This window comes from Miniopterus schreibersii (genome assembly GCF_964146895.1).
Source record: "Miniopterus schreibersii genome assembly, chromosome: 1".
NCBI classification, from domain to species: domain Eukaryota; kingdom Metazoa; phylum Chordata; class Mammalia; order Chiroptera; family Miniopteridae; genus Miniopterus; species Miniopterus schreibersii.
In genome coordinates, this window is record NC_138101.1 from 145432685 (window position 1) to 145460129 (window position 27445).

Sequence of the window (27445 nt, forward strand, 5' to 3'; positions counted from 1 at the left end):
ATTTCACAATCCTTTCCTGTGATATTTCCCAAGCAATTCTCCGTTTTTCAGTGAATTCCTCAAGGCTGGTGGGGAGTTTTGCAGATAGGTTAATGAAGCTAGGAATGAGTTTAGTGGGAAACTTAAGCTTCACGCCCTATTCAACTGCCTATTAAAAACCACGCGTGGTGCCCCAGCCGGTTCGCTGAGCGGTTAGAGCCTGGGAGGGCGGAATGAAGGGTCCCGGGGTTTGATTCTGATCAGGGGCATACACCTCGGTTGCAGTCTTGCATCCATGTTTCTCTCTCTCTCCCTCTCCCTTCCACTCCGAAAAGCAATGCAGAAAATATTCTCGGGTGAGGATTTAAAAAACCCCCACACAAAACAAAACCATGTGTGGCCGGTGGAGACAGTACAGCGGGGAAACGGACACATGTGCACTCCCCAATCTCTTAGTACTGGATCCAGCTCCATAGTCTGTGATTTTGGGGGTCCTCCAATACTTCCAAGCCATTGTATCTGCACATTTAAAGTTCCTGTGGGGTAATGGACAGGACCAACGTTTTAGGATGTACGGGGTATGGCTGCAAATTTTTGTATTAGAGGGGTAGGGGGTCAAGGTTCGGAAGGGGGTCTCTGAAGTTGCGTTTGTACATGATTTTACACTTGTGGACAATTCCCGTGGCTAAATAGGCGGTGGGGTATTCTAAGTAACAGGGGCAAGTTCAGTCCCAGAGTTCCGATAACACAGAACCGGCTGGACCATTTCGGCCTCCGCGAGCCACCCCCTCCCGCCCCCAGCGGTCCCTCGGGGAGAGTCTGTCTGGGTCCCAAACCGTCCCTGCATGAGGTCACCCTGCCAGATCACGTGCTCGAGCCCGCGGAAGCGCCACATCGCCAGCCGCGCCCCTGCACCCCCACCCTGCCCACGTGACCCGGCCTACTTTCTCCCCGCCCGACCCGAAGCTTCGCTCGGGAAGCCCCGCCCCACGCAGTGCTCTAGCCCTGCGAACCTCCGCCCCTCTTCGGCCCAGGCTCTAGGTTGGCCAGCGGCCCCACGTGTTTCTTCCTGTCCAATTGGAGCCGGCGCTCGGGCGCGAAGGGGCGGGGAAGAAAGAACGACTTCGTTACGCTAGGAGAGGGGGGCGGGGCCTGTAACGTCGGAGTGAACGGAGGGACGCAACGGAGGCAGGCCGGAGCTGCTGCCGTCGCCATGACCCGTGAGCACTGAGACCCCTCTCCTCTTGCCCTTTTTTTTCTGTCTACCCTACACAGGACTCCCTAGTCCCGGCATTCACCTCCTCGTGGCTTCCCCAGCGAGGCCTTGTTCTGGGAATGCTCTTTAGCGACCCTCACACTCGAAGCCCGGAAATCGGCCCTTTACCCACCGCCACTTCTTGAGAAATACTCGCCCGCCCACCCCCAACGCACCGGCCAGGCAAAGGGCCTCCCCGACCTTCCACGGTGTGGGGAGAAGCTCTGTGTCTGGGTGAAAGGCCCAGAGCCCCCTACTCCAAATCTTAGCCCAGCCCCCACAGAGACCCAAACCGTTCACACACACACCACCACCTGTCTGGGCCCCCGCGCGGCCCCGAAACACGCCTCTAGCAGGCTCCTCCGGGCTGTCTTTTCTCCATTCCTCAATTTGCCCTGCCCCGTGGCAGGCAGCTCGGCCCCCTTGACCCTCCCCCGCCCCCCAATCAGCCTAAGCCCCTAACTGGGCCTGTGTCGGGACCCGGGGAATGAAGTCTTGGATCCTACGGTGTCCGGGTGAGGTTAGCGAGTCGTCGGTATATGGCCAGAAAGGCCCCCGCGTCTCACCTTTTACCTTCTTTCTTTAGGCGGTAACCAGCGCGAGCTCGCCCGCCAGAAGAATATGAAAAAGCAGAGCGACTCGGTTAAGGGAAAGCGCCGAGATGACGGGCTTTCTGCTGCCGCCCGCAAGCAGAGGTAGCCCCTGGGAGGGGAGGGAAAAGAAGGGGTGAGACTTGGGTTAGACCAAGGGTTGTACCAGAAAAGGGTTGTACCTCAGGGCTTACATCTGAAGTAGTCCGTGAGGGGCAGAGTGCATTGCTTCCTCTAGGGTTTTATTTCCTTCCCCACGCTCCAAATTGTTAGTTCACTGCTTTACAGGAAGGGACTGGGGCGGGTGCCTGCCCTAGGTCTGATTTCTGAGTGCCCCTGGGTCTGACCTTAAGGGCAAGGGCAGGGAGCTTCACATTTCAAATGCGTTAGTGGTTATGACAGCCCTGTACTTTCGGCCCTCCTTGCTGTTGGTTTCTCCTCCCTTCTCCCAACCTTTTCACTAGTGTTGCTGGGTGTGGTACTCAGCACAGAATAGCCTTGTGTGGCCAGACTTCTGACCCCTTGGGCAACAGCCAGATAGAGACTGATTGCCTTTTTTGAGCCTCAGCTCTCTTCCTTTTATTCTCCTTGGGTGGGAATAAGCAGCCACACGCTGAATTTTGTCCCATCCACTTCCATCTTATCCTTTGTGCCCTTCATCCCCCTGCATCTTGTCCTTTTTGCCCTCTGGTACCTCCCAGTGCCCCATCATCTCTACCCCCAGGGACTCGGAGATCATGCAGCAGAAGCAGAAAAAGGCAAACGAGAAGAAGGAGGAACCCAAGTAGCTTTGTGGCTTCGTGTCCAACCCTCTTGCCCTTCGCCTGTGTGCCTGGAGCCAGTCCCACCACGCTCGCGTTTCCTCCTGTAGTGCTCACAGGTCCCAGCACCGATGGCATTCCCTTTGCCCTGAGTCTGCAGCGGGTCCCTTTTGTGCTTCCTTCCCCTCAGGTAGCCTCTCTTCCCCTGGGCCACTCCTGGGGGTGAGGGGGTTACCCCTTCCCAGTGTTTTTTTATTCCTGTGGGGCTCACCCCAAAGTATTAAAAGTAGCTTTGTAATACCTTGAGCGCCTGGTTTGACTGGGGATTTGGGGGGGATGGGGATGGAGGAATGGCTGCCCTTTTCCACAAAAAGGGGAGAGAACTTTTAGACCCTAAAAGGTTGTGGATATGTAGTCCAAGTGAAACTTCACAGAAAAATTCTTTATTGTTTTACAACAAGCAGACAAGTACTCTGGGTATATGGTAGAGGAATCCTCTAAGAATCATAGGGACTTCTTTTCTGTGATGTTTGTCCCCCACCCAGACCTTAATACCATCCCAAGGATGGAGTTGAGGGTCTAAGAAGGCAGGCTCCAAGACCCAGGTCTGTGCCCCTCTTCCTTATTCTTCCTCAGTTTGTTTGCCTGCTTGAAAGTTGTCCCCACAGTCCTGCTGCTTACTGACTTCCATGGTCAGCTGCTTTCAAGTGTTCACATTCTCTTCTTTCATTCCTCCTGGAATGAGGGTTTTTGTCTTCCCACTTCTTTGACCTCAAGATCAGGATTAATTAAAACCTAGGGTAGTCTGTGTTTCTTTCTTCCTGTGTCCTGGTTTATTCTGGGGTTCTGGGCTTCTTATATCCCTGTGCCTAGGCTGAATTGCTTATGTTTCTTTTTATCTCCAAGGGCAGAGCCAAGTAAGTCGTCAGTTTCTGTTGGTCTTTCCCTGCCCCCATCTCCACCATGAAAGCCAGGAAATGGCTGGTGTCGCACTGTTTGCTGGGATCAGCAGTAGTTCCTGAGCTGCTGACTTGGGAGTTAGACTCTTGAGTTGGGGTAAAGATGTAGTGGTAGCTCTTTTTGAGTCAGATACTTGCCCAGGGCATTAGGGTATATATGGCCACTTTTTCCAATTCAGACATAGTATTGATGTCAGCCTAAATGAGGTAACTGCTGTATAGCTCCCCTCAACCAAGACTAGGGGCACAACTTTAAGGGAATCCCAGTTGTGTTAAAAGTACTTAGACTTGGATATGTGTTATCTGGTGATACTGATACGATGACAATGTCGCCTGAAAATAGGAGGAGGCTTGGGGTCCTGGTTGGGGGACCAACAGAGTGGTGCCAGTAGCAGCCCCAGATAGAGGAGTACACAGGTCCAGCATGAGGCAACCTTGACCCAGAAGGTAGCCCAGCTGCCCTTGGTGAAGGTCTTTTCCAGTTCTGCTCCCTCATAGCTGTGGAACCAAAGTCTGTGGTTAGAGAATATGCAGGGCCTTCGTGTTTAGACCTGTCTTACCTTCACACCAGATTATGGCAGACCCATGTGTGTCTCCTGGGAACCCTTGGGATTGGCCTTGAATTGCTCTTTTCCTATAATAGCTAGGTTTTCAGGAGAGTTTCCCAGGCCTACCTCCATCCTACCTGAACCAGTTGGTAAGGGTAACCATGACATAGAGTGATGCAAGGAAGAAGACGAAGTGGAAGGCAGAATAGCTGTAGGAAAGATGCTGGGCTTGAACTGGAGGAGTTGGAGAGGTCTCTTGGTCAGCTGGCCTGGCAGCTCCTCCCCTTTGTCCTGAAGAGAGGGAGGGGCTGCTGGGCACAGTGCTGCTAAAATACCGCTTCCATCTTCCTCCTCCCCCGGCTTTTGTGAAGGCGCTTAAGGGCTCTTTGGCACTGCAGAAATCTACACTTCTTATGGATCCTCACTTGACACTTACCTTCCTCTGGCTCCACTACTTCAGGGCAACAGAAACAGAGTGAGGGCTTCTGTAAAACAAAATGTTTTGGAATGACGTTGAAAAGAATGTGAAGGTATTAATATAGGACACTCCCTTTCTTTGAAAAGATTAATCTGGTGTAAGAAGTAGAGGCACACCTGGGTTCAAATGCTAGTTCCAGCATATAACTGGCTATGGGAATTTTGGTAAGATGTTTAATCTGTGCCTCAGTTTCTCCATTTGTAAAATGGAGCAAATACCTACCTCACAGGGTTGTTGTGAGGATTACATTAAATGAGATTATGTATGTAAAGTAGCACAGTGCCTAGCACATTGTGGGTACTCAATAAAAGGTAATAGCAGCTAGAATCTGAGCTTTCTGGGTAGAGACTGGTAGGATGTGTGTGTGTGTGTCTGTCTGTGGGGAGGGAGGGGCATTGGGGATACTGAGCTCTTCATTCTCACCTGGAACTCATAGCTGTAAACCTTGATGATCCACAAGGGCCCAAATACCTCAGCCAGGTAGGAGGCCTCATTGCTGAGAAAGAATACAGTTCTCAAGCAGGTTAAGTCAAATAGGAGGAATTACCTGAGGGCATCTACTGCCAGCTGGTCCATATTGGTAACTCTCGGGAGGGCACTGTGTTCCCAGAACCCTTTTCCCCACAAAGATTTAGAAATCCTTATATGAGGTCCCTAAAAATCTTTGCATGTATTTTTAGTTCTCAAATCATTCCCCCTGCCCCCCTTTTCTCCTACAGATCATCTGACACGTGCTATTCTTAGAAACTTGCTTTCCTCTTGTCTTGCTTTAAGCAGGAGTGGGGAACTCTGGGCCATATGCGGCCCTCAAAATCATTTAGTCTGGCCTTACCCAGGCAACTGCAGGCGGAACTCAAAATTCAATAAATCTAGGAACTTCTTTCATAGTTAATTTTTAAGTTGATAATTTTGTATGGTCTGCCAATGATGTTATAAATATCCAAATGGCCCTTGGCAGAAAAAAGGTTTCCCACCCCTGCGTTAAAGTTTAAATAAACATCATCCCAGACAAGTCTGACCATCCCTCCCTGTCCTGGGCATTCTCCCTTCTTCCCCATTTCTCCCCTTTACACTTCTACGCACCAAGCGAAAAGCACACAAGCATACATGATGCCCGCGCTCAACACTGCCAGAGAAGTATCTGGTGTTTGGGGTTCCGCTTTACTTAGGCCAGGCAGGCACAGAGTGTGATTCTGTCCTTGGAGGATTACTGAGAAAGGGTAAAAGGAGAGAAGTGAGAACAAAGCTAGGTATTTGGCGGGAGCAAAAAAAGTTTTAGCATGGGGAGTCCAGGTCCTGTCCTTACCACTCTCTGGAGGTCGGCTGGACAGTGCAGAGAAGGTCAGGTACATGATATAACAGCTGATGATAGAGGCTTGTAGAAGGCCAGAGCGGGGTTGCTCTGGGAAGAAGGGATCATTGCTTTAGTCTACAGGATAGTAATTTCCTCCACTCCTATCCCCAAGCACACTTCTGTCTCCCCACCCTTTGGGGGAAGCAGAGAATTAGCTGGGATTAGGGAAACTAATGAAATTTGCTATACTAAAGGTCCCCCAAATCTGGAATGTACAAGGCATGTACCCACTGAGGCGGATGCAAGGAGTGATGGAGAGGATGGAGAGGAGGCCACAGAAACAAAGGTGCAGGCTAAGCAGCATCTTGTTGAGCAGGCAGCCAGCTGGGTGCGTGTAGTAGTAGAACAGGAACACTGCTGCCACACCTGCTATGCTGTAGAATCCTAAGGTGGCCAGCAGCATGGCTAGGAACCAGCAGCAGTCTTGGGATGCACCTGTCTGCCTAAGGGTGGGAGGTGGGCAATGGCTTGGGACTCCAACTCTTTTCTTTTTACCCATTACCTACCAACCAATCCCCTCTCCCAGAAGACTGGTGTGACTACCCATTCCTAATGGCCCACACAGTTAATCAGATTCCTGAGCTTTTTTGATATTGCTCAGTGGGAAGTTACGGGACCGGTGACCTGAACTGTCCTTTGCCCAGGTCCACTGGGTCTATTAATGTTGGACAACATTAGTAGAACCTTTAGAGTTTGGTGCTGCTTACCAGTTCTTATTCCAGGAATGGGCAAAGGCTGTGATAAGCACCAACTGCAGCAGGATGAATGTGAAGCCTCCACAGATGCCAATGTAATGCCAGGCTGCAAGTGGGGCACAGTGGGAAAATGCAGCTGATCATATTATTATTACTCCTGGTCCTCTTTCTACCCTCTCTTTTAGAAAATCCTTTAGCCTACTGATCAGGATGTAAGATGGAAGGTACCTGGGAATAGATGCTCATCAGGGATGCAGAAAGCAACAGCACAGAGACCTAGCAGGAACAGCAGCTTCAGGATCCAGAAGCTGGTTAGCAGGGAAAGAAAACCAGATTCAGAAGAAAACGCAAAGGAGAGTGAACAGTGCCTATGGAGGAGGGCAAAGGAGAAAGCAAAACTATAGGAAAGGGGAGAGAAGAGATAGGTCAGTATAGGAAAGGAAGAACCATTCCTGTGTGAGAGGGGCTAGAAACAGGCCCATCACAGCTTATTCCGAATTCTCTGATACCTAAATAACATCTGGACAACATTTTACCGTTGATAGAGGGTTTGCATATAACCCCAATGTCACTTCCATTTTAGAAATGAGAAGTTCAGGCCCTGGCTGGGTAGCTCAGTTGGTTTAGAGTGTCAGCCTGATAAACCAAGGTTGTGAGTTCCATACCGAGTTAGGGCACATACAGGAATCAACCAATGAATGCCTAAATAAATGGAACAACAAATTGATGCCCCCCTCCCTCTCTCTAAAAATCAATTTTAAAATATCTTAAAAAAATAGAAACTAGAAGTTCAAAGAGGATAAGTGTGTGGGTTCGTGGTCACACAGCAAGTACATCAGAAGCAGGACTTAAACCTGTTTTCTGTCTTTTTACGGTGCTATTATTTCATCTTGTAATTTCCTTTAAGCTTATGTCTACTTCCCTCCCCATCCTCTTCCCACCCAAAGAGTACATACAAACCTGTTATGCAGCTGTGCACGCAGGCTGGTAGGGGAGTGGAGGTGGACCAGCAGCACAGCCTGCAGCAGGTGGAAGGTGGCAGTTCCTGCACAAACTCGGTACACAGCCCCAGCACCACTGAGCACTGGGCAGTGCGAGTGGCCAAACAGATGGGCACACAACCCTGAGGGCATCTGGATCTGGAAGGAGGGCAAGTTGTCATGCATAGAGAGGTACCTACTTCTGATGGGTATTAACCACTCATTTGTACCCAGCCCCCAATCTGAATCTTGTCAGTGCAACCCAATCCCCTCACACTTACCCCATGCACCTTGCCCCAGACCCTCTCCACTACTGTTCTTGACAGCAGGAGGCAGCAGACTGCTGAGGCCCCTACATGGAGGATTATGTAGAACAGGCGGCTACAAGTGGACTCTGTGAGATGAGGCCACCTAAAATGGCAGCAGCAGGTACAGGGAACAGACCCACAGCAGGACACCTGGGGGTAGAGCACATGCAGTGCAGCAAGGGAAGGGTTACATTAATGCATGTGTGAGTTTAAAGTATGAGACTGAGTTCCAAAAATTTCCCTTCCAAGCTATTTAGGATTGCCTACCACTGACATAAAGTAGAGCATTCATCATAAAGAGCTTACCTGCAGGCTTGAGCAGACCTACCTAAAAGCCTAAGTCACACCTGGCCTCTTCCCTTTCCCCAGACCTAAACATCTGGTACTGGGAACATAGGAGGAGAGGTTTAATGATCAGTAACCTTAGAGGCAAAGAAGCAGAAGGGCCTCAGAAGGGGAAGGCAGGCCTATCTTTATTGGCTCCTACGGGCTTTCCTCCCCAGCTTCAACCACCATTCCCTTCCACTTTTTCACACAGTTCTTATCTAGGGAGCTTTCAAGCCTCTGCCCAAGTACCCTCTCACCTGATAGAAAGGAGGATTCACTATGACACTGCTGACTCCACTGCGTTGCTGTGCCAGGCGGAGGGAGGTGCTGGGACCTGTGACGGGCTTTGCACCCACCATCCTTATGCCAGGGATTAGGCCCAGATCCACCAGATGGAAGGTAGATGAGAAAATAGCAGCCCTCTTTTGTCCTCAGCCCATTTCATTGGACTGCCGCTGTGCTGGGGCTGGTCACCCAATTTAAGACAGAACGGGGAGGAACACCAGGAAAAGAACACCAACCTCCAGGATGTGGTAAATGCAAATATTCCTGTGGAACTACTTTCTCCCATGGGTTCTTAGGCCACTCCAGCTGTTCTCCCCAGATTAGAGAGCAGTTTGCATATGTGGCCTCCTGCGGATTAGCATTCTTAATTGGTTTAGGATTAGACATCCTTGCTGGTTGAACAGAATTCCTTGGGAGTGTGTGTGTACGCCCGGGGAGGGTGATGGTGGGAGGGATTTCTGAAAAGAGGGAAGGATGTGTGTCGGGAAGGCCTGGAGTGGTGACTGGCTAAGTCTGGGAAAGGGCTTTGCACAAAACAACAATGTACAAGCCCGAAAGGAAAGCTGACCGGGGACCCTCTTTCCTCGCCGAAGCTTCTAGAACCAGAGTATTAACGAAGGTGTGGCCCAGGGATAGCCCTCCTCCTCCTCTCCCGGCGGATGTTGAGGGGCATTACCGGAAGTCGTGGGGCGGGGCGGAGCCTTGCGGCGGCGCGGTGGGATCGACATGGCGACCGAGGGAGATGTGGAGCTGGAGTTGGAGACCGAGACCAGCGGTCCGGAGCGGCCTCCGGAGAAGCCGCGAAAACATGACAGTGGTGCGGCGGACCTGGAGAGAGTCACCGACTACGCGGAGGAGAAGGAGATCCAAAGTTCTAATCTGGAGACGGTGAGGTTGGCCGGCGGGAGCCTTTCGGTCGGGCTGAGAGCAGAGGGGGCTCCGAGGCTGTAACTGAAAGCCCGGCTCCAGGACGGGGTCACGATCCCGATGGCGGGAGGAGGCAAGAGGGAAACCGAACCATCACTGGGGCCCGCGGCTTGCGAAAAGGAGCTTTCTGGAGATTGGGTTTAAAGTGGGCCTCAGGAGCGCAGAATTGAATTAAATAGGCCTTGGTTCCTGAAACACTCGTCATCGTGAATACACACCTGTCTCGCTTGTTAATAGCTCTTTGTATTAGGGCTTGCGGGTAGCAGAACAGTAACTAGATTTGTCTTTCTCGTAGGCCATGTCCGTGATTGGAGACAGACGTTCCCGGGAGCAGAAAGCCAAACAAGAGCGGTAAATCTTCAGCACGCAGCCAGCCCTACCAGTCCGGCTTTCCCCCAGCAAAATGTCATGATTAAGCCTTTGTACCTTGTACCAGTCTTCAACTCTATCACTGATTCCCTCAGATCGAAGTTTACAACTTTAGTCTTTTGTTTGTAGAAGGAAAGGCCTCCTGGCAACACCTACTGCCTCTTTCTTCTAAAGACTCCAAGGGAAAGGGTGGGAATGTTACATAGAGAGAGTGGGAGTCATTTTGTATTTTCACTCAACAGTGTTTATCAAGAGTTATTTATTTGTAAGGCACAGCTGGGAATGATTCCTCATGAGAGTTTATGATGGAGGTAGAGAATGAGGACTAATGTACATGAATATTTGTAGGGAGAAGGAACTGGCAAAAGTCACCATCAAGAAAGAAGATCTGGAGCTGATAGTGAGTATTGATGCCTAAGTAGTGAATGGGCAGGGGAGGTTACTTTGCCTAGTTTGGGTTGTTTCCTGAAACAAGCAGAGTTAGCATGTTTTGGTGGCACATTAATGCGGGAGAGGAGGCTTAGGTAACATCATTGATCCTTTTCCTGCAGATGACAGAGATGGAGATCTCAAGAGCAGCAGCAGAGCGGAGCTTGAGGGAACACATGGGGAATGTGGTAGAGGCTCTTATTGCCCTAACAAACTGATTTGTGCTTTTTCAGACCTACCCACTGTATTAACTTATTGCAATAAAGATGTCTTTTTTTTTTTTGCATTATCATCATCTTGGATCAAGTGTAATGTGTATTCTATTTTATTGTGGAAAATCTACATGTTGGAGTAAAACTGAATTTAAGTCCTGTCCCCCCCCCCCATCCTTAATGAATCTATGTGAAGGATCAGTATAGAAGAGAATCTCATGTTCAGATGCAAATGCTAGGTGGCAGAGACAGGTTCTAGCTCTCTCCTATTTTTTATTATTATTTTTTAAATACATTTTTACTGATTTCAGAGAGAGGGAGGGAGAGGGAGAGAGTTGAAACATCAATGATGAGAGAGTCATTGATCCGCTGCCTCTTGCACACCTCCAACTGGGGATTGAGCCCGAAACCTGGGCATGTGTCCTGACCGGGAATTGAACCGCTACCTCCTGGATCCTAGGTGGATGTTCAACTGCTGAGCCACACCTGGCAGGGTTTATTATTTTAAATTGATTTGAGAGAGAGAGGAAGGGAGAGGGAGAGAGAGAAACATTGGTTGCTTCTGATAGGTTGTTTCCCATAGGAACCTGAAACCTGGGTATGTGCCCTGAACAGGAATCCAACCTGTGACCTTTTGGTGTACCAGATAACACTTCAACCAACTGTAGTTATAAACATGTTCTCCAAAGAATTTCAAGCTGTTATTCTCATTTTGGCTGTAGGGTAATCTTTAGATTGTATTCCCCTCTGGCACACACAACACTTACTTATATTCATCTTTATGTGTTTATTACCTCATAGTAATTATTTGCACTTGTATCTTTAAAAAAAAAAATTTTTTTTTTAAGGATGCAGAAAGAGAATAACTTGCTTCATATGTCCCCAGAAGAGAAGAAAATGGGGGCACAAGGGTAACATGCTCAACAATAAGGAGAGCTAAGTTGTTGAGTGTTAGGGTTTGGGCTGGTGAAGCAGGCTGTGAAAGATTTCACAACTAAAAGAAGAGATGCAGAGAGAAAGGTGTTTTTTTTTACTTTCCTAGAGAAGGGAAAGGGCTGATTCATTGCTGATCAATACAAGGGCCTAAAATATGTTTTTATTGATTTGAGAGAGGAAGGGAGGGAGAGAAACATCGATTGGCTGCCTCCTGCTTGCCCCCCAATGGGGCTTGAGCCCACAACCTGGGCATGTGCCCTGACTGGGAATCAAAACCAGGGACTTCTCTCTGCATGGGACGATGCCCAAACAACTGAGCAACACAGGCCAGGCCAGGGCTGCACTGGTATTTTTATTCTAGGACTTTCAAGGATTTATGAGTTTTTACCAGTGGAGCATTTAAAAGAAGTGAACAAACCTTGGCTGCCTTATTTTTTCATGCAATTGAGCAGTAGCCTTCCTGCTGGTTAAAGGTCATTTCTTATAATCCCTAGGATTCATGATCTGCCATGTGCATGGTAGTTATGTAGTAAGAAGTGGAAAAATCATGGGTTTAATTCTAGCATGATGTCACTACACTGCAACTCAGAGACCCCTGTGCCCTCCTTGATATAGGAGCTGGGTAAAGAAAAGATACTGGTAGGTACTTGGGAGTACCCATTTTATGGGTGAACTTTTGCTCTATATACGGATACAATGAAGAAGGCAAGGACAACAACCTATGTATTTGCTTATGGAATAAATCTGGGTGCCACTAAGAATACAGCCTGTCTATAGAGTCTCAGTTTGTTTCTGAGATCAAAGTGGATGATCAAAGTGTGAAACACTGTTTGCTTTACAATTCCCTGCTGGTTTTCTTTTTTTTTTTTTTTTTTAAATATTAATTTCAGAGAGGGGAGAGATAGAAACATCAATGACAACAGTCATTGATGCGCTGCCTCCTACATGCCCACGACCAGGGATCGAGCCCACAACCTGGGCATGTGCCCTGACTGGGAATTGAGCTGCTATCTCCTGGATCCTAGGTCGATGCTCAACTGCTGAGCCCCGCCCCGCCTGGTTTTATTTAACAGGTCATTTCTTATAATGAAATGCTTGTCAGCCTGCACATTATTTTCCAGTATCAAGCTCAAAAAAACCTCTTGGTGTGTGATTCTTTTATTTCTTGACATACACATAAATGGATTAAAAAGTATGTTCACCTAGAAAAGTTGACTCTAGCCAAAAATGTAAAACAGATTTCAATGAACTTAGATTTCCTGTAAGGTAGAAGTAATGCACTGTCCACTTACATGCCCATGTTTCTGACCCAGGCTAAGGGGCTGGAAAAAGAAACTTGAAACAGTCCCAAGTGAATTTGGGAAGCCAGAGCAATGATAAAATCTAAGATTTCTCAGAAATAGTTTTAAGTGGGGATAATCCTACCTGGATAGCGCTTTTCTGTGGGTTTCTCAGCATGAGTCCAAACCTCACAAAGCACCTTCAAAAACTGGGTTGCCCAGTGTCACAAGTATGGCAGTAGGTCCAATAGGCTGGATACATGGGCCATGAAAATAATGGTAAAAGCAAAGGGCCAGATGCTGAGACTTGCCCTTGTGTCCCACAGCTGGAAGAGTAAGTAGTTGAACGTTAGGTAGTTTTCCGCTTCTTGGCAGATGGCCGTTCAAATACATCTCGTACCCCAGCTGCCTTCTGTTTAAAGAACTTTGTGTTCTGGGCACTCTCTTGGCCCCATGCTGAGTCAAAGGAAGTGGTGTCCTGATCCACAAGGTGGGTGTACTTGGTACGACCAGAGCGCCCAAAATTCTTGACCTGAAGGAAGGATAGATGATGAGTTATATTACCAAACATACCATGTCCCAGCCCTCAATATATTACTTTTCTCACATGTGAAGGTAACCCCCCATACCTGCATGACTTTGGGAAGAATGGTTTTGTTGAAATGGTCCTCCAGGGTAGGTGCGCTGAAATCTCTCTTGTATACTTCTTCATCCTCATCCTGTAGAAAAGAGTCACATCAGTCTTGTGGTTTTATTTCCCATATGTTCAAATCACAAATTTATTAAACTATGACGAGGGATACAAAGAAGAGGGTATTAAACCTTTTCTTCAAGAGCTTACGTCTAGTTGAGGAGATGACACTCCTTTTTTCCCCTCATGTCTTTTTATTCCTATGTGTACACATTTCCTGAAGGTTGGCTATATTCTCTCTGCACTCACTATGTTCATTCACTCACAGGACTTTAACTCTGTTACAGGCCCTTCAAATCTGACTCTGAATTTTCTACTTTCCATTAGCTTAGACATTCTGTTGGGATTTCAAACACATCTAAGTGAAAATCATTTCCCCAACCTTTCTAAATCTGCTTCTTCCTGATTTAACTTTTTGTTAACAGGACCAACATTCTCTCAATTACCTAGATTCAAAATTTGAGTAATTGTTATGCAGATTCAATCAGTTGCCACTTACAAATGCTCATCACCTGAGTTATAGCTTTTCCTTGCAATCAATCTTACATGCTGCTAGTGGATTAATGTTTCTAAAACACAACTTATATCTCTAGCTTGCTCAAAAACTTTCAACTTCTCTATTTTACTGAACAAACAACTCTGTGTAGTAGTCAAGGCAAATACTATATAGTCTTAATCTACCTCTCCTTGACACTTTCCTTTACAGATGATACTTTCTGCCTCTATTCTTGGTCCCTTCATCTGGGATGTGTTCCTACCACCAAATGTCAGAAAGTCTATACATTAAATGTCACCTTCCTTATACTATCCTTTTCAGCCTTCTACCAAATACAGTATCTCCTTCTTTAGAAGTCCCATAGTGTACTTTTCACTTTCCTTATGTTATTGTATATATTTGCCTTAGCACCATTTTTAGACTGTAAGCCTGCTGAGTGCTAAACAGTAGTGCCCTTTACACAGTAAAAACTCAAAAGGTTATTTATTTAATGAACTATATAGAGAATAGTTTCAAATCAACTTATTAGTAAGACTATAAGATACAGATCACAAAAATATGGTAAAGGAATTAAAATAGCCCCATCTTGGTTAAGGAAAGCTTCATGGAAAAGCTGACCAAACGCACTTCTGGAGTATTTGTTTCCTTCCAGCTAGAGAAAGGCCCAGTTTAAAGGTAGGACAATTAAACAGTTTTTGTGAGATCTACTTTTTTCATGTTTGAGCTTGAGAGGCCCTCATTTAATCTCAGAAGCCATTTCAGTTTCACTCTTCTTGTTTAGATAAGACTTGATATGTGCACCAAAAGACTTTCATATAAACCTGATGTACCTCGGCCAGCCAGCAATACACTTCTCTAAGAAGCTTGATTGTTGAAGCTCATGAAATGCTTAAGCAATGATACTTCATGACTTTTAGCCAGTATAAGAAATAATTCATAATCTCTACCAACTTCAATTTAGAAAAACTACATAACTAAGCAAACATTTCCTGCTGAGCAGATAGACACACTGGTTTTGGAGAGGAGTAAGGAACCCTACACTGAAGTTTTTAAATTAATTTTGATTTATTGATTTCAGAGAGAGAAAGGGGGAGAGAGAAACATCAATGATGAGAGTCACTGATCAGCTGCCTCCTGCCATGCCTCCTACTGGGGATCGAGTCTGAAACCTGGGCATGTGCCCTGACTGGGAATTGAACCGTAACTGTCTGCTTCATAGGTAGATGCTCAACCACTGAGCCATGCCGGCTGCGCTATTTTTTTATTTTACCAGTATCTGCAGTATAAGCAGAAATTTAGGTGCAGTGGGGGTATTTAGAGTCTGACATAAAACATTTAAGAAGTTAGTCTAAGTTTTTGATACAAAATCCTCTAACATTAGGAAATGATTTAACAAACTACATGCTACTAGAATAATAAATGCAATCAATGTTCCCATTTCCTTTCCGGCTATCTCTGTATTAAGAAATTATCTCTAGTACTAATCTAAATAATTTGAAATAAATCGTCACTTTATACAGGATTAAAAGACTGATATTTTGATCTTGGTCTTTATGTAAGAAATAAGATAGCATTACACATGATGGTTAGATAATTAACCACTTTTTTTGTTGTTAGTTAGGCTTAGTCACTTTCTATCAGCTCAGAATGAAGTGAATTAAACTTCTGCCATGCAAATATGAGTTCATGTGAAGCTATTTGCAGAACCTGGTTTCTGCATAACCAAAATCTCTCATTTGGCTATGAATAATGATATCTAAGTGGTTTTGGTACCTAAATAGTCTAGCATCTATATAGATCACTCTCTATTTCAGTTCCTCAATTCTTCTGTTATATCATTTCTTACTCCTGGGAGCTAGAGCCAAAAGAAAGTTGCTGCAACTTCTAAAATCCTGTTGCCAATAATTTTCTCTGTTGGGTTCTTCAGAGGCAAAAAGCAAATGAGAGAGTTGACCAGTGGCAAGTGAAAGTAATATTCCAGAACCAGTTTATTCTTGGGGGGAAAAATGATTTCAAAACTTCTGAGTTATTCCTACTGCCCAACTTTCCCTTTCCCTTTCCCTTTTCCCTTCTTACCATGAAGAAGGCACCCCGGTGATAATACTTCTGTAAGAACTTGTATTTGCCTTTAACAGCTTTGTTGGTAATAACTTTGCCATTTGCCCGAAGCTCAGCTCTCCTCTCTTCCTCAGTCAGGTTTCTCATGCGTTCAATTTCTGCTTTCTCCTTCTCAAGTCTGTCCAAAGAACAAAACTATTTATTAGTATCATTCCAGCTTCAGAAAGATCCAATTATTGGAGTATAACACAGTCCCACCTCCTTTCACTTATTTTAAAAACTGATTTTAGAGGGAGAGGGAGAGAGAGAAGTATCGACTGGTTGCCTCCCATACATGCCTGACCAGGGATTGAACCCATAACCTGGGTATGTCCCCTGACTGGTAATTGAACCTGTGACCCTTTGGTGCATGGGACAATGCTTCAACCAACTGAGCCACACTGGCCAGGGCTATTCACCTTTTAAAATTCTAGTCATTGCCTGTTAGGAATGAAGATTAGGAGCTCAATAAATAAAAAGGTGAGGTGGTCTTCATTATGCTTGCAAGATCAGGTATTGCAAAGTTCCATAAGTCGATTCTAGCCATTTTTTTAGGTTTAGACATACTGTTATTGCTTGATTTTGCAACATTACTAATTCCCCTTCCCTAAAAGCCTCTTAGCTTTAAAAAAAAAAAAAAAAAATCAGAATTTAAAATAACTGTGCAACACTTAATCATATATGTGCTTACATGTCACAAACCAAGGATTACCATCCTTGGTAATTAGATTGTAGCGACTTTAACCTTTTTTGGGGGGTGGGGTGGGGAGAGTCACATTTCCCCTTTCTCCAGAAAAATGTAAATATACACATAATTCTGTATACAATTTTAAAGGGTACCTGGACTCCATTAATGAAGCCAAAGGTAAAAACCTTAGAAACTGCAGGCTGAGGACAGTCTTCTATTGATGATTTCCCAATCAAGAGTAATCTGGGATTACTCTTTCATTCCTAGTAATTTTCAGGAATGGGTAATGCAGCTCAGAAATGACTCTGGTCTAACATAGCGAGTGTGATAGATTAAATGCCCCAAATTCTTCCCCTCACAGTATGCATGCCCCTTTGCAGAAATGACATGAGAGCCTCAAAAGATCTTGCCAGCTTCCACCTTTGCCCTCTTGGAATACTGCCCCAAGATTGTTATGTAAGGAAGCCAGTCTAGCCTACTGAAGGAGAAGTGAGGCATCCTAGCTGATAGTTCACACCAACGACCAGACATGTGAGTGAAGTCATTCTGGACTTTCTAGTTCAGTTAGTTCTTCAGCTGGATGCAACTGCATGAGAGCCCAAGTGAAAGCAGCTAAAGTACTGTTTAGCCAACCCTTAAAATTGTGAATAATCAACTGTTTTAAGTTACTTAATTTTGGTCTGGGTTGCTATGCAACAACAGATAACATAACAGTGAATAACTTTTGTGTGTCTACTAGGAAACTAAAGGGAATATTAGCTGGTACTCTACCATGGAGAAACACTGACAAAGTGTTTCTTTTCCCTGATTTTATTGTAACAGCCACATTTCAATTACAGAAACTCACCCAGCTGCAGGGATCCTAGAGAAAGCTAGAATGGAACTCACAGTAGCTACTGAGCCTCAGAACTTTTCTACTAGGAACCTGTCTCATTAGCAGTAATAACTCTAGGACCACTACTCACGCTTCTCGATCTTCTCTGTCCCTCTTGATTCTCTTTAGCTCCCGAACTTTCCATGCCTCATATTCCTCCTCATCATTTTCATCGTCAGTATTCAGTGCATCCAGTGCAGCCAGGGATCGCTTGTTTTCCTCCAGTTCTTTCTTGGTTTCCTCTTCTACAATCTGGATAGGGAGAACAATTCAACTGTTGGGACTTCCTTATTCTCCTCAGACAAACCTAAGTGCACTACTCCTTGCACTTAATCCTCATAGCCACTCCCGTACCTTGAGTGTGTACTTGCGCCTCTCCTCAGCCATGCGTTTTGCCTCCTGCTCCAGCTCCTTCTGTTTCAATGCTTCAGCCTCACGTTCTTGAACTGTTACTCGGTCCTTCCTGAGGTACAGAGGTCCTGTTAATTGCCCAAAGCTCTTAGAGTGAAGCTCTGTTCCCCTAAATCAAGACCTGTCCAAATCAGACAAAGCCAAATAATTTTTGGCTCTATCATTTGCAAAGAGCCAAAAATGGGAGTGAGAGTAAGTCTTTAGATCATCAAAATTCCATTCATCTTTGAGAACTGCCTGAATAGCAAAGAATATGCTAAGTAGTAGGATTTCTAGCCATTAGGAAAGGAATAGGATTTTGCTCTTTAAGCTTAATTTTGTGCTTAAAATAATATAAGATCTTGGGCAGATGTGTGCTCTTTAATTGGAAAAGGAGATGTGAAAACAAACTCAGGCTCTGCTAACACCAAGATATTCCTCAGCAAATCCCATGCAGGGCTAGGGCACTGGGCAGAAGACTTTCACTTTGTGCTTACATTTCAGAAGAGCATGAGACAGGAAAGAGGCTTCTATTTTCAAACCTGGAAAATAGAAACTGTGGATTCAGGACTGGTTTGCGAGTTACTTACTTTCGAATGAAGACTGGCTTAAGGCGAGGCTCCATCTCATCTTCACTGTCTGTGTACTCTTCATACTCGGACTCTGATTCTGACTCCTCCCCAGAACGTCCCTCATCTTCCACTTCCATGACTTCCATCTCTTCATTTTTTCTCTCCTGTGCTCGTTGACGCATCATGCCACGGCGCCGCTCTATTTCCTATCAAGTCACATGTCCAAGTCAGTAAGCCACTGTGCTCTTAGATGGCTTTTTATTTTCCTCTCATCAAGCTCAACAAATTTTGATCTGAGTAAATGCAACTTAGTGCTACTACTATGTTTTCAGTTTTATCCCCAACTGAGAACCCTGGGTCAGACTTCTGCCAAAAGCAGCAATCTTATGCCTTCAGGACCTCAACAAAGGAGCAAAGCCCCAATTTTTTCTTGTACCTAGAAAGAAAGAACTTCCCATTTTACTTTACTATACCTCATCATCAATTTCTTCCTCTTCTTCCTCACTGCTATCTTCTCGTTCCATGTGCCAAGCATCTCCTTCTATTTCTGAGTCACTTTCTCCTACTACTTCAGGTTCCACTATTTTCCGATGTCGAGCCAATCTGGAAAACAGTATCTTCAAGTGTAATGCCAATGCTACAAAAACAAAGGGGCTCAGCTACATTTCTTTTGTCATACAGCACCTAGACATTATGTTTGTTTTTATTAATACTGAAGTCTTGAGATGGGCAAACTGAGGTGCCCATTAAAGACACTAATTCAAAGTGTCAGAGCAAAGAGTCAAGTTGGACCTAAAATATTAAATGTATACTGAGGCATCCTGGGGCACTGCAACAAACTTATATGGGTACACTGTGATATACTTCATAGTTCAAGGTAGTTCACAGTTTCAACATTAGATCAAACTGTTTCTTTTCAATGACATCTTTGTGAAAATGGGTTTTTAATCACTGTTGTGACAAAAAGCAAGTACCACATGAACATTAATATGGAATAGGAAATGAGAGTGTTAGTGCCAAGCTGATTCCAAGGTTCGAGAGGTTGCTAGTCCAGGAGGCACACAAATCCTACTAGTAAGTAACTGTGGTTTTGTAAAATGAAGTGAAAATGTTTTTTCTTTTATGTGTATTATTTTTTTCAAATGGCTAAGTTTTTAAGACATAAGTATATATTAAATTTTTGGTGCTAACAACTTAATAAAATAGAACTATTTGGGCATAGGGGTTCTGTGAAAAAATTTCTAAGACAACATGAGCCGTGAAAGTTCAGGACCTCTGGCCTACTCTGTAAGGTACTGTCTCAGTTAATACACAACATACAAAATCCATGTTGGGAGGCTTCCTTTCCAACATAAGACCATTCATCAGGCCTTTTTTCCTATTTTAATGTCATTTCCTCTCATTAGCCTTTAGAATAAGTAAGTGGATAAAACCAATGTCTCAACTTTTATAAAACATTGTTGTGTTAAAAAGATTCCTCTCAATAAACCAACCAATGGTCCGTGATTTCTATTCCCTTAATGAGTTAATTTGGGCCCTTAGACCAGAGGTAACCTGCTGTTTACTGACTGCCACTTAACGGCTGTATGACTTTGGTCATATTATTTTCCTAACCCCCTTGTGCTTCAGTTTCCTCATTTGTAAAATGAGTATAATAGTACCTACCTCATAAGGTAACTGTGTGGATTATAAGAATTGGTAAATGTAATGTACTTTGGAACAGTGCCTGGCACACAGTAAGTACTATTCAAGTATAACCTACTATAATTGTTGTTGTTCTTATTAACTTGAAGGGGTTCAGGCCAAGAAATATCCCCCGAGCTGTTACCTCTCTTCCACATCTTCACTAATACGGTTCTGCAAGCGCCGCAGTCGCGGGTCACTAGATGAATCCTCCTCCTGCTCCTCAGGCTCCGCCTCCTGCTCTTTGGCTTTCTTAATGAACTGGAACTCTTCATCCTCCTCCTCTGAGGATTCCATGGGGGCATAGTCTGGCCTCTTTCCCGACACATAACGTTTTACCTTCACTTTCTCCATCGAAATCTCACCTGGGTGCGACAGAATACTTATGTTTCAGGAGCCTCTTTCCCAATGTCCTTCAACCACTGGCCTTTGCAGGTAGAGCCCTATATCCCTTGTAAATAGTTCAGAAAGGAGAAGAAGAGAACCACTATCCAACCATCTATTCATCTAATGATGTTTTCCTACAAAAACCAAATCATGGGAAGGCATTCTTGTGAAAACCAACACTAATGATAACAAGGCCTAGCTTGGGTATAATGAAGTAGAGGAAGGTGGGCAGTGAAACAATAGACAAAAGTCCCCCCAAACAGGCAGACTATGGCCATTGCAAATCAACACTATTCCACCTCAACTATACCCTTAAATAAATTATTTGTAACAATACCCAGCATACAGTAAGGGTGACTTAAGTGGGAACATAAAATGCTCAGTCATTATTTTAGTTTTGCTGGAATTTTCCATGGCAGCCTTCATAATATATTCCCACATAACTCAGTCTTCTAATCTTACCTATTTCTACCTTCTTTTCTTTTAGTTTATGAGCTATCAAGCCTGAAAGAGCAGATAATCTCTCTTTCACAAATACCAACAATTCCAGTGAATAGAAAGAGTGAGAACTAACCAACACACTTTATAAGATGAATATAACCTTGACAGCCAAATTGGACAGTTCAAAGGGAAATTTTAGGTGAATTCAATTATGAACATAGATACAAAAATACTAAATAATATAACAGCAAATGTATTCCAGCAATGTAAAAACTAACAAAAAAACTAAGCTGTCATTGCCCTAGCCGGTTTGGCTCAGTGGTTAGAATGTTGGCCCACAGACTGAAGGGTCCCAAGTTCTATTCTGGCTAAGGGCACGTATCTCAGTTGCAGGCTCAATCCCTGGCCCAGGTCGGGGCACATGCGAGAGGCAACCAATCGATATGTCTCTCTCACATCCATGTCCCGATGTCCCTCCGTCCCTCCCCCTCCCCCTCTCTCCCCTTCTACTCTCTCTGAAAAGCAATGGAAAAAATATACTCAGGTGAGGATTAAAAGTAACAAACAAACAAAGCTATCATGAACTAACAGGATTCAGCATAGGACTACAAGGATGACTTAACCTTAGAAAATTAATGGGGGGGAAAGTAATGTACACATAATCTTTTTTTTTTTTTTTAAATATATCTTTATTGATTTCAGAGAGAGGAGAGGACAGGGAGAGATAGAAACATCAATGATGATAGAGTCATTGATCGGCTGCAGCCTGCAACCCGGGCATGTGCCCCGACTGGGAATCGAACCCCGATCGCCTGGATCCTAGGTCTACGCTCAACCACGGAGCCACGCCCGGCCGGGCTAAAGCACATAATCTTAACAACAGATACGGCAAACATTACATTTAATAATAAATAATAAAACATTAGAAGTATTGTTTTAAAAATCAGTGGGCATTCCAATGTTGTCCATATCATTCCTTCTAGTCAACATTTAATTATGGCCCTAATTAGGCAATAAGGAAAGAAAAAGAGATGAAGGGTAAGGATTGAAAAGGAAAAACTACCATAATTTGCAGATTACATGATCATCTACGTAGAAAAAAAACAAGGTAATCAACAAACAAACTAAAAAAGAATTCAGGAAGGATGTTGGATAAAAATAAGTGTACCTGTGCATTAGCTATATATAATTAGAAGATACAGTTTAAAAATACCATTTATGCCCTGGCCAGGTACATATGGGAGGCAAATGAGTGATGTTTCTTTCTTTTTCTCTCTCCCCCTCTTCCTCTCTCTCTAAAATCAATAAAAAAAAAATCCTCGGGTGAGGATTAAAAAAAAATTTTTAAATTACCATTCATCCCCTGGCTGGGTAGCACAGTTACATAGAGCATTGTCCTGATATGCCAAGGTTGCGACTTTGATCTCCGATCATAAAAGAATCAACTAATGAATGCATAAGTAAATGGAAAAACAAATAGACGTTTCTCTCTCAAATCAATACATTTTTAAAAATACCATTTATAATAGCAACTAATCTATAAAATTTTAATGCAATTCCATTAAAAGTTGCCCCTAGCCAGATTCTAAAATCATGTGGAAGAATAGGAGCCACGACAATTCTGAAGAACAAGGTGAGGCCAAAGAACTTAACAGATGCCTAACCAAAGAAGATACACTTGGGAAATAAGCATATAAAAAGATGCTCCAGCCTGGCCGGTGTGTCTCAGCGGTTGAGCATCAACTTATGATCCAGGAGATCGAGGTTCGATTCCCCGTCAGGGCACATGCTTGGGTTGCAGGCTCGATCCCCAGTGGGGGGTGTGCAGGAGGCAGCTGATCAATGACTATCTCATCATTGATGTTTCTATCTCTCCCTTTCTCTGAAATCAATAAAGTCATATTAAAAAAAAAAAAAAGATGCTCCATATCTTATGTCACCAGAGAAATACAAATTAAAACAATTAGATACCAACACACACCTATAAGGATGTCCAAATTGCAGAGCTCTGACAACATTAAATACTGGCAAGGATGTGAAAAAACAGGAACTCTTACTCATTGTTGGTGGAATTGCAAAATGCTACTTTGGAAGGGAGTTTGACAGTTTCTTGTAAAACTAAGCATATGATTACCATACATTCCAGCAACTGCATTCCTTGGTATTTACCCAAACGAGTTGAAAATCATGTCCACACAAAAACCTACACACTGACATTTATTGCAGCTTTGTTCATAATGGCTAAAACTTGGAAGCACCTAAGATGTCCATCCAGACAATGGAATATTATTAAGCACTTAAAAAAAAGGATCAAGCTATGTAAAGACATGGAGGAAACTTAAATGCATATTACTAATGAAAAAAGCCAATCTGAAAAGGTTATATACTGTATCATTCTAAATACATAATATTTTGGAAAAGGCAAAATTATGAAGACAGTAAAAAGATCAGTTGCCGTGGGTTGGGTGTGTAGGAGGGATGAATAGGCAGAGCACAGAGATTTTTAGGGCAGCAAAAATACAGTAAAATCTCGATATAACAGACTAATTTGGGTGAGGGGGTGTCCATTACAGCCAAAAGTCCGTTATATAATAAAGTAAGTTTTCCAAATGGGTATATTAAAAAATTGACAAATTAGTTTACCTGTTTTTTCTTATGTAGACACATTTGTGTAATTAAAAATTATGTATGAAAAGTTTAATTTTACAGAAGTTTTCTATATTACTGTGATTTTAAATTTATACTGAATAGGTCTAGTAAACACATGCATTCACCAGTCACCAAGAGTAAACAAATGCACTTGGCTCTAAAACTGCTGAAGAAAGTCATGCCACTAGAGAACAGGACCAATTACTGAGCTTGATGTGGTGTGATTACATGCTAATCATTGTTTACAAGTAGTGATTCTTGGATTTAAGTATGTAGACTACAGTTGTAGATATGTAATTTTTATGTTGGTGAAATTATTACAGTTTTTTTTTCCAACATATGGCCTATTCACTAAAATTTGTTAAAAATAACATTGAATTAAAAACAACAAAATAACCTGTTAATTTAATTATAAGCAAATCTTGGTTAAAAGCACTTTAAAATTAATAGGGTGTTAATTTTCACATAGGACATATGGACTGGAAATTTTGTCCGTTAATCTGAAGTCTGTTAAATTGAGGTCAGCAAAATCAAGGGTTTACTGTACTGTATACGACACCATAGTGATGGCCATGCCATTATACATTTGTCCAAACCCACTGAATGTACAATACCAAGAGTGAATCTTAATGTAAACTATGGACTTTGGGTGATTATAACATATCAGTGTAGGTTCATCAATTGTAACAAATATATTACTCTGATGGGAGAGGCTATGCATGTGTAGGAGTACGGGGAATATGGAAACTCTGTATTTCCCCCCAATTTTGCTGCGAACCTAAAATTGCTCTAAAAAAATAGTCTTAATTAAAAATAAAAGAATAGCCCTAGCTGGTTTGGCTCAGTGGTTAGAACATTGGCCTGCAGACTAACGGGTCCCGTGTTCAATTCCAGCCAAGGGTATGTACCTTGGTTGCAAGCTTGATTCCCAGGCTCCCATCAGGGCGAGTGTGGGAGGCAACCAATTGATGTGTCTCTCTCATATTGATGTTTCCCTCCCTCTCTCCCTCCCTCTCTCTCTGAAAAGAAATGAAAAAAGTAGCCTCAGGTGAAGATTAAAAAAAAAAAAAAAAAAGTAAAAATAGAAGAATAAAGTAAGATGGGGTTGGAAAGGGTTTTTATATAGATGGCAAGGCTCATTTAAATATATAGTAATTAAAACAGTATGTCATTCACTCAGGAGGCACATAGAGACCAATGGAACAGAGTAGAGAGCAGAGAAACAAACCTACATGAGAACTTGGTATAGTACAGAAGTGATATTAAAAAGCAGTGGAATGAGCCCTGGCTGGTGTGGCTCAGTTAGTTGGAAAAGTCCTCCCATACACCAAAGGGTCACGGGTTTCATTCCCAATCAGGGCACATACCTGGGCTTTGGGTTCAATCCCCCGTCAGGGAAAATAAGGGAAGCAGCCAATTGATATTTCTCTCTCACACTGATGTTTCTCTCTCTCTTTCTCTTGCCCTCCCTCCCTCCCTAAAAAAAAAAAATCAAAAAAAAAAAAAAATCAATGAAAACATATCCTCGAGTGAGGATTTAAAAAAGAAAAGAAAAGCAGTGAGTGGGCTAGTCAAATAATGGAGTAGTAGGGACAGCTGGCTGTCAGGTAAATAGTAAAATTAGATCTCTGATGCCCACACACAAAATATTCCAGGTTGATTAAAGACCCAAGTGTGAAAAACCTCTTAAACATACATATCCCTACTGGACTGTAAGCTCCTTAACTTAGAGTCTGCAGTGCATAATTGTGTATTCAATCCTATTTAGAATACAAACACTAAGATGATAGAAAATATTTGTAATTTGAATATCTAAGATCTCAGGGTAGGAAAGGATTTCTTAATATTCTAAACAACACAAACCATGAAAGATAAAATTGATAAATCCGATAACACTAAAACTAAAACCAGTTGTAACAGACTACATAATTAAAGTTAAAAACAAGCCAAAAACAAAACAAAACATGAGGAAATATTACAGATTTGGGAAGTATAAAAACAAACCAAAGAGAAAACAGGTAAGTGATAGAAATAGGTAATTCATAGAAGAGAAAGCCTAAGAGCTGAAAAATGCATGAACAAGATGTCTAGTCTCACTAGCAATCATGAAAAGGCAAATTAAAATGAGATATTTCACACCCATTAGATTGAGCAAAAACTTAAAACTCTGATAAAATCAAGTGTATGGATGAATATATGGAGATATAAAAACTCTTCATGCTCTTACAACCCACTGTGGAGAACAAATGGTAACAGGTAGTTAAGTTGATGACTTGTAGGAGTCTACCCTAGAGAAATTCTTACACAGGTGCACTAAAGAGATACGTTTAAGAGCGACAATTGCAGCACTGTTTGTAATAGGAGAAAAACAACAACACAACTGTCTCTTAGTAGGAAATAAACTGTGGTTTAGTTATACAGTGGAATTCATAAACAGGTAAAAATGAATGAATTAGACCTATATGTATCCAAAGGATACTTCTCAAAAGCCATGTTTAGTTCTAAAAAAAGGCAAGTTATACACGGGTAGGTACAGTATATTTAAAAAATAAAAAAGAACTGATATTATTTTCCAAAATCCTTACTGAAAAAACTCTTTACTCTCACTCCCCAAACAGATAACTTGTTCCTTCTGCCATCTCCACTCATTGGAATCCTACCCATTCTTTAAGGGTCAACTTCTTCAAGAAGCTTTCTTTGATTACCTCAATCTGAAGAAATCATTCCTTCTTTGTTCTCACAGCCCTTGGTATCACCTATGTGGCAGGTATTACAGGTGTGAAAGATCTCTTTTTGTGAACATCCCTAATCTACTAGAATATGAGTTTCTCAAGGTTAGGGGCACTATCTTACACAACTTTGTATTCATTTTTAATTTTTATTTATTGATTGATCTTATTTAAAAATTAAAAAAAAAGTTTATTGATTTTAGAGAGAGAGGAAGGGAGAGAGGGAGGAAGGAAGGGGTTGAGAGGGAGAGAGAAACATACATCGCTTTGTTGTTCCACTTATTTATGCATTCATTGGTTGATTCTTGTAGGTGCCCTAACCAATTGAGCTACCCAACCAGGGCTACAACTCAGTATTCAATTTAATAAAAACAGTCACTGCGTTGGTTTAAAGTTTAAAAAGCTTAACAAGACATCATTCCTGTGTTAAGGAGGTTACGAGCTTATGATGTAGTAGAGGGAAACAGACTCATAAATAATAATAAGTTATAAAAACAGCAGAGTGCTATGGATAACAAAAGAGGGGTTGTATCCCCCACAACGCCCTGCAAACAGCAGGCATTCAATCTGTTAGTCTAGGCCAAGGAAAGAGGGGTGCTTGCAACAGTTAAGGGCAGTCAACATATAAGAACAAGGAGAGGAAGGTATTTTTTTTCCCCTAGGCAACGCGATAGGGTGTGAGTTTGATGGGGGAAAGTCGAATAAAATAGGGGGAAGGTCTTAAGGATCTGCGGGGTTCGGGTGGCGGCCTGGAGTAGGTTTGGAGTATGCTGGGGAAGGAGGAAGATCCGATTGGAAAACGGTTCAGCACTGTACCTTTTTCATTGCGAACTGGGACGGCCCCAGCCGTGGACTGAATGGGCGGTTGCTTCATGAGTGCGCTTGGGCCCGACATGTTCATGGCAGCGGTGGTACTCCGGAAACTTCACTGACTGCAAACAGTAAACAGCTAGAACGTCAAAGAACAGAAAAATCCTCTCAGCCTAGAGGCCCTGGACGCTGCAACGCGACTGACGGAAACTCCACTTACAGCACAGCTAGAAAAACCGGAAGTAAGCGACCAGAGGATTGTGGGA

At 43.4% G+C, this 27445-nt stretch overlaps 4 protein-coding genes across 6 annotated transcripts; 2 read left to right on the top strand and 2 right to left on the bottom strand.

Moving 5' to 3' along the window:
- The first annotated feature begins 1091 nt into the window (after nt 1–1091).
- SERF2 (small EDRK-rich factor 2) lies at nt 1092–2884 on the top strand. 2 transcript variants are annotated; one of them, XM_081130477.1, is made up of 3 exons: nt 1092–1199; nt 1821–1929; nt 2549–2884. In XM_081130477.1, exons 1-3 carry the CDS (start codon nt 1193–1195, stop codon nt 2610–2612), a joined length of 180 nt encoding a protein of 59 aa, XP_080986603.1. In that variant the 5' UTR covers nt 1092–1192; the 3' UTR covers nt 2613–2884. The 2 variants fall into 2 exon arrangements, with proteins under 2 accessions (XP_080986603.1, XP_080986602.1); XM_081130476.1 differs by having other exon boundaries at nt 1121–1199; nt 2526–2884.
- Nucleotides 2885–2985: 101 nt separating this feature from the next.
- Nucleotides 2986–8609, bottom strand: SERINC4 (serine incorporator 4). 2 transcript variants are annotated; one of them, XM_081130439.1, is made up of 12 exons: nt 8492–8609; nt 7881–8057; nt 7580–7758; nt 6848–6927; nt 6632–6725; nt 6156–6367; nt 5877–5972; nt 5654–5780; nt 4994–5066; nt 4529–4577; nt 4230–4383; nt 2986–4042 (listed from the first exon to the last, which is right to left on the bottom strand). In XM_081130439.1, the coding sequence occupies exons 1-12, from the start codon at nt 8591–8593 to the stop codon at nt 3844–3846; spliced, it is 1542 nt and encodes a 513-aa protein (XP_080986565.1). In that variant the 5' UTR covers nt 8594–8609; the 3' UTR covers nt 2986–3843. The 2 variants fall into 2 exon arrangements, with proteins under 2 accessions (XP_080986565.1, XP_080986566.1); XM_081130440.1 differs by lacking the exons at nt 6156–6367; nt 7580–7758; nt 7881–8057; nt 8492–8609 and having other exon boundaries at nt 6848–7039.
- A 65-nt stretch (nt 8610–8674) lies between these two features.
- On the top strand, nt 8675–10533 carry HYPK (huntingtin interacting protein K). The gene is made up of 5 exons (XM_081130499.1): nt 8675–8767; nt 9113–9407; nt 9742–9797; nt 10164–10215; nt 10367–10533. The coding sequence occupies exons 2-5, from the start codon at nt 9246–9248 to the stop codon at nt 10460–10462; spliced, it is 366 nt and encodes a 121-aa protein (XP_080986625.1). The 5' UTR covers nt 8675–8767; nt 9113–9245; the 3' UTR covers nt 10463–10533.
- A 2001-nt stretch (nt 10534–12534) lies between these two features.
- On the bottom strand, nt 12535–27408 carry MFAP1 (microfibril associated protein 1). The gene is made up of 9 exons (XM_081130468.1): nt 27186–27408; nt 20309–20528; nt 18954–19083; nt 18499–18686; nt 17873–17981; nt 17610–17770; nt 15936–16095; nt 13302–13391; nt 12535–13204 (listed from the first exon to the last, which is right to left on the bottom strand). The coding sequence occupies exons 1-9, from the start codon at nt 27268–27270 to the stop codon at nt 13022–13024; spliced, it is 1326 nt and encodes a 441-aa protein (XP_080986594.1). The 5' UTR covers nt 27271–27408; the 3' UTR covers nt 12535–13021.
- Between the last annotated feature and the right edge of the window lie 37 nt (nt 27409–27445).